Here is a 6,521-nt window from a genome sequence, read left to right on the forward strand (position 1 = left end):
CGGTGGACAGGGCAGCTGAAGAGTAATGACACGGGCCTTTCGGATTCAACGCGATCCTGTCCGTGACAGTGATAGCAGAAATACAGCTTAAACACTGACTTCTCCCATTACACTGACAAATGGCTTTAACGGTGATGCCCAATTTAACAACGACCTCACTTGCTTGGAGAGCTGCCGTGTAATAATAATCTGTCGGGCTCAGCTCTCCAATTATTTGCGTTCACATTCTCTAAAGTGAAGAAATCAGCACGTGGAAGCATGTTCTAAGCATGTTTCACTGGCTCCTGATTGTTGACGATGTTTCCATGAGTGGAAATCACGCAGCAATAAACACTTCAACAACAAAAAAAGATAAATTCCTCCCCTAATTCTATATAACCTGACTGGTATGTCCATATCTGCAGACTAAGTAAATATTGCTGCATTTTAGGAAGCAGTTTTCCAGTTCAGAAACAGTGTTTACATATACCACCCCATTGCCTTATTAGTATTAATATGAGCTACTTCAGAAAGCTCTTATTCTGCCATTGGACAGTTTTGTATTATTTATGATTGAAATGAAAGCCTTGGAGTGTGCGGTTTGAAAAACCACTGCATAGCAAACGATGTGCCTCGGCCATTTTACATAACGGAATGTTCAGTAAACAGTGGATTAAGTACAGGATGAGGCAGAGAAAATCAGAGCAAAATGTTCCATCCACAATATTAACCCGTTTGGTTTAAAGACGGAGAATGCTAGAGATGCTGAGCGGCCCTTTGATGATTGGGTCCTCATCTCGCAGTCTTTTTGAGCCTCAAACTGTGGTAGGGTGCAGTAGTTCGGTATTTTAACTTCCTGAATGTTCAGTGAAAAAAACTCACGTCAAAGTAAGACTCTTGCAATTGTATTTTTTCATCGTGTCACTTGGTTATACTCTCAACATTTGATAAAGGAGAAAACAAAAAACAAAAGAGAAAAAAGACCAATTGTGACATTTTTGTAATTGCTTGCACTTTTTTGTTTCATGGATCAATGAAACTCTGAGGTAAAAATGCATTTGAGAGCATAGGTACAGACAGTATTGTGCTGAACTACACCCAAATGCACACGCACACATCACACATACAGGACACACACACACTTTGCATATACGCACACACCACACACATTACACATCCACTTGCACATACCAACAAACACCTTTAAGTGATATATATGACAGTATTTAATATTTTCACGCCTCAAACTAAACTGTTCATGTGTCAACTAAACTGTTCATGTGTGAACAGTTTACTCAGTGTGCATGTTGAGATAGATTTGAGTTGCAAACATGCAAAACAGTGAACCATCACCACAGGGAAAATATTGAATCAATCTTTATTTATATTAAATTAAAAATATACCTTTGACAGATTTATGTAACAAATATGAGGAACAGTGTTTCTATGATATAAAGCTTTAAGATGTGAAGAGATATAGGATTAGCCAGCATGGTCAAAGGCAGGGTCACGGAGAAGATGGGTAACTGTTCTGGATTGAGGGATCTGACTCTGTCTTACCACAGTGTTAAAACTACATTGACTGTACAGTACATAGTAGAAGCATGCAAAATAAATAATTCATTACTCAAAAATAAGTTATAGCTGAGTCATGATGCACAGATGAATACATGTAGGTAGAAAGTGCCACATAGAGATTAAGGTGTTGAGTTTTACTGTACTACTGTTATAATACATGTTTTTGTCACTTTGGACAGTCCTTCATTAGACAAGACCAACAAGGTATTACAAAAAATAAAGAGAGAGCGGACGTTAATGGATCACTGGCACACATCTGGTCCTAGGTAGAGGTGGTATAACTGAGTTTAGGCAGACAAACAGAGAGGGAGAAAGAGACAGACAGAGAGATAGAGATTTGAGACTGATGGAGAGAAAGCAAGATAGACAGAGAGACCGATAGAGAGAGACAGACAGACAGATCGAGAGATAGAGGAAGGTTGTGTTCTTATTACAGTGAGACAGATGAGATGTGACAGTGTGGGAGGGGAAACAGGAACACATCACTGTGAGCTGTCCTAAGGGTGTCCACCTGCTCTGAGACAAGCACGGTACATGGAGAAGTCACATGGCGAGGCTTCATTCATGGGACACCAAGCAGAGTTTGTACATGTCACTGCCCCGACACAAAAATTCAAAACAATATTTACTAACGAAAGTACTGTTACATAGAGAGGGAGAGAGAAGCTGTGAGGAGGACCATTAAACAGAAATATAGTGGGAGAGGAATGCCATATAAATTCAAAGCATCCTTTTAAATGAACAGACTCACCAGGCTATGTCTGTTAAAATGCTTTATAAAAATACTCTTCACATTTTATCATTCAACATAGTTGGTTAGCTAAATTTTGAGTAAATTCCAGATGTCTGTACAATTATATTGGTTTGATCATTTGAACATAATGTCACCAGAAGAATGAATCCACTCAAGTACAACAATTCGTGCAATTAAGATGCAAATGAAGAAATGTTTTCATTATAAAAAAAGTCCTTCCATGTTAAATTAAGTTTTACCAGTACAGAAAAAAAAAAAAATGTTTACAGTATGTTCAAGTCTTATCAATTATGTTACAATATTTAAAAAAAAAGATTTACAAACAAAATCAGACCATGATAAATATGACTATGAGAGAACACTAAAACACTGAGTAACTGGGCTGCTCCGGTGGCTTTCCGGAAAGAACGTGTACCGCTAACAGCTGAGGCCTTACAACAGGGGCCCGGGTTCCATTCCAGCCTGGGTGATTTCCTGCACACAGTATGTACACCGGCATCATCCCCTTTCTCTTGTTGCCTTTCCTGTCTATCAAAATAAATAAAGAAGAAAATGCCCCCGCCCCCAAAATATATATAAAAAATGAAATACATAAATACTGATAAAAAGGTTCTGGGTAACTACTGTCTGTTGCCTTCCATGTTTTTCCGATGACAGGAACGTTTCAGTGACTGAATGTTCAGTTTGGAGTTCTACTTTACCAATTCTCCCTTCATTACTTGGCCATTACAGCTTGTGCTACTGATTTGAATTCCTTGTTTGTATATTCACCCCCTTCCCCCTTGCTTTTCCCTTGCTCAGAACATAAAACCGTTTCAACAAATTGCTTATAAATTGTTTTGAACAAGGACACACTTGAGGTATCATGCATGATGGTTTCACAGTACTTCAAGTACAGTGAACAATGTGTGTGGTACTCTAAACTGTTGAAGTGGTTGGATTGATAAACTGTTGCTGCGGTCGGGAATTTAGTTGCTTTACAAAACAGCTACAGCATTTACCTCAGAATTTGAGCCCTGCACAAAACTGGGCCCTGACCTCGCCAAGGCCCTGGAACTCAGAACAAACCACAGTGTGCTCAAAGTAAGTGAGTTGATTTTACTGAATTGTCAATGCTGCTCTTTTGAACCTGAATGGCAGCCACAATGTGAGGACCAAGACTCTCACTGTTCTAGAACCCTGATGGTCTTCATCTGTCCTTAAGCCTTCTACAATCTGCATTGAGGATCTTTCTTTTCCGTCCATCTATAAACAAACTCAGAAACTGGGTTAATATATGGCACTGGAAGAAGCTGTGGTCTCCAGTTCTATGAATTAGGAAAAAGCAATGCATCCTCACATGATAATCCTATCATTATCGAAAAGGCAAAAACATAGAGCTCGAAGCCACAAACTCACACAAATGAGATGACTCACTCAATGTAGCCTTCACCCTTAGCCTTCTTTACCTCAGTAATGGCACAATCCAATTCCTGATATTCTTTTCTCGACCACATATAATCCAAAATAGTCACATTATGGTGATTTTTGTTAAGGTGAAGAAAAAAAAGAAGCAGAATTGTTTTTCCGAACCCACTACTTTGATCATAGTGCTCCCCATGGAGTAAAACAAACAAATACTGGCAGCACACACAAAATCAATGACAGACAAGAGTCTGCCTGTGCCCACAAGTGTGATGAGTAGATGGCTGCCCTTACCATGCTCACGTGGGATCAACTCTGAGGAAGAAAAATGGCCAGCAAACAAATGTACTCTGTATTAAAGCAACAATCAGTGCTGTAAAACCTATCCAGCCCCTCAGAAGAGCATGTTCTCCCCAAAAGCCTTCTTCTTTAGCAGCAGAAAACTGACAGCCCTGTTAGTTCACACAGGCAGACACAGCCAGAAGTACACACTCCAACGTTTATGTGCCTCGATCTAAATGGAGGCAATTGTTCTCTTATCGACAGACGCGTCACTGCTCACTTATCATTTTTTTGAAACTGCTATCAATAATTGGCATTTTTACACATTCCGTCATCGCCTGTGTCTGTTTTGGAGAAAATAACTCCCATCTAACAGATGGTTTGGAGTGTTCTCTGAGAAGTGGTTCATCCTCTAGCTGCAGAGGTGAGTTGGGAGAGAGGAGCCCCCCTGACTTGACAGCACAGCCTCATGGAGTTCAGGACCGCATCCAAGGCCGACTGGCCTCACTGGCGCTCTGCACTTACTCCAGCTTCCAACTCTGCTGCTCTCTGGCTGCCCCTGTGGAGCTGCTGTCCTCTCCTTCTCTGTCTCTCCCTCTCTCCCTCTCTCTCTCTTTCTCTTGCTCCCTCTCTGCCTATGGTCTGCTGGTGCTGTCTGGTGCATTCCTCCAGGTCTTCATTAGGACACTTCACCTCCACCGCACCTCCAGTTCGTCTGCCCTCCCTCCTCCCCCTTTCCCTCGCTCCTTCTCTCTTTATCCTTCCTCCCTCCCACCGCTTGGTCTAGTCATAATCCAGGCCATCATGTAGAGCAGTCACAAACTCCATTTAATCCTGCTGCAGAACTCCTAATTATCCTCCCTTCTGCCTGGCAAACTATCCTCACTAATGCAAGTTTCCATGTAAGGTCACAATCTGCATTACTTCCTGTCAATGTGCTGCTGGATCCGCGCTACGAGTATAAAATCTTCTGACTGAAGTGCCAGTGTTTTTGTTCCAGTGTGATAGCCTCTATACATTAATAGAGACATTTCTCTTTCTGTAAGAGTTGTCAAGTCAGCATGAATCAAGTGAGCTAAGTAAAGAAGGATAGAATACAAAAGTAGTCGCCCTGCTTGGTTGGCACAGGTTTAGAATGACATGTAGTGGCTTGTGAACATTTACTTCACTACTTGTGGGAATTAAAGAAGCTTTTTTTGAGGCTTGGTCACCGCCGTGTAAGTTGCTTTTAAACATGACATGGGTGATACCGAAGTCATGATTTCTACAACAATTCACACTAGTGTTTTAAATGTGATTGACGTTCATACCTCCGTTGTTTGTGTGTTTGAGTGTTTGTTTGTAGATACAGTCTTCAGTCCCATTTCACCCGTGTTCTCTTCCAGTGTGGTTCCATCGTATTGTCCGGGGACCACGTCCGTGCAGGCTGAGATGTGTACAGCCTGCTCCTACAGAACTCCACATTGTCTGGCTCCTCTTATAGCTGCTGCACATCCCACCACAGTGAGTTCACCTTCTATACACTCTTAGCTGCTAACGTCGCTAGCATTGGTCTCTATCTGCAGTCTGTACTGGACCAGGTCCAGGACAGAGTCTGGAGCTACGGAGCAGAGCGTAAGGGGGCTGGGCCGGGACACCAAGATCCTCCCCCCAGGTGAGGTTGACGTCCCAGGTGGGTGATGGTCTGTGGGCGGGGGAAGGGGGGGGGGCTCACTCAGCTGTTAGAGGAATGGACGATCCTCTCTCGGAGGGGCTGAGACGGTCCGGAGAGGGCGATGGGAGGGGTTGGTGAGGAGCCTGTCTGGGCCTGGGGAAATGTGGAGGGGAACGTTGGGTTCTATACCACAGTGTTCCGCTGGCGGTATGGTGGAGGAGGTAAAACAGTGCCGGGTTTGAGGGAGAACTCAGACAGGTACTCGGGGTTCTCGGCCACTGCCGGGCGGATGCGGCCGTTTTGTTTGTAGAAGAGCTTGGCGTTGGCCGCCTGAGTGCCGGCAGGTTCCGTGCTCTGCTGGCTGGACGGCTTGGGGGGCAAACTGTGCTGCCAGTACTCGGGATTGTCAAAGGTCACCTTCAGCTTCTTGCCGGCCGCTTTGCCACTTGTCTGGGCGGCGCCGTGCTTGAGCATGCTGCCTGGGTGGGTGGTGAGCCCCTGGTAGGCTGGGACGCTGGTGTGGCCCGCAGGTGCCGATGTCGAAGCGGGGCCCTGCTTGGCAGGGTGGCAGGCCTGGGCAGTGGAGCCGGGCTGGGCCTGGTGGCCGTGGCTCCCCGCGTGTGGGGCACTCTGGCTGGCTGTTCCAGGCTGAGTCGGGTTGCCAAGTTTGACACTGTGGTGCGCATGGAGTGTGTGAGAAGGGGGGTGGTGGCAGGACAGGCCTGAGGGGGAGGGCTGGGCGGAGGGCAGGGGGTAGTGAGGGAGGCTGGTTTGGATGGTGAGGGGGAGGTGGGTGGCAGTGGCAGTGGCGGGAGCTGAGGAGTGTGAAGGGAGGGGCAGGCCGTTCTTTCTCAGAACCTCCAGACCCAG

The 6,521-nt window shown here is 44.9% G+C and overlaps 1 protein-coding gene across 1 annotated transcript in view; it reads right to left on the minus strand.

Moving 5' to 3' along the window:
* Positions 1 to 1,340: 1,340 nt before the first annotated feature.
* LOC146260992 (receptor tyrosine-protein kinase erbB-4-like) overlaps positions 1,341 to 6,521 on the minus strand; it is a 144,021-nt gene continuing 138,840 nt past the window's right edge. The window contains 1 exon segment of the mRNA XM_084667462.1: positions 1,341 to 6,521. This exon segment is cut by the window's right edge and continues 170 nt beyond it. Coding sequence (XP_084523588.1) covers positions 5,835 to 6,521 — 687 coding nt within the window. The 3' untranslated portion in view covers positions 1,341 to 5,834.

This window comes from Hypomesus nipponensis, chromosome 12 (genome assembly GCF_054491055.1).
Source record: "Hypomesus nipponensis isolate SF chromosome 12, ASM5449105v1, whole genome shotgun sequence".
In the NCBI taxonomy this organism is placed as follows: Eukaryota; Metazoa; Chordata; class Actinopteri; order Osmeriformes; family Osmeridae; genus Hypomesus; species Hypomesus nipponensis.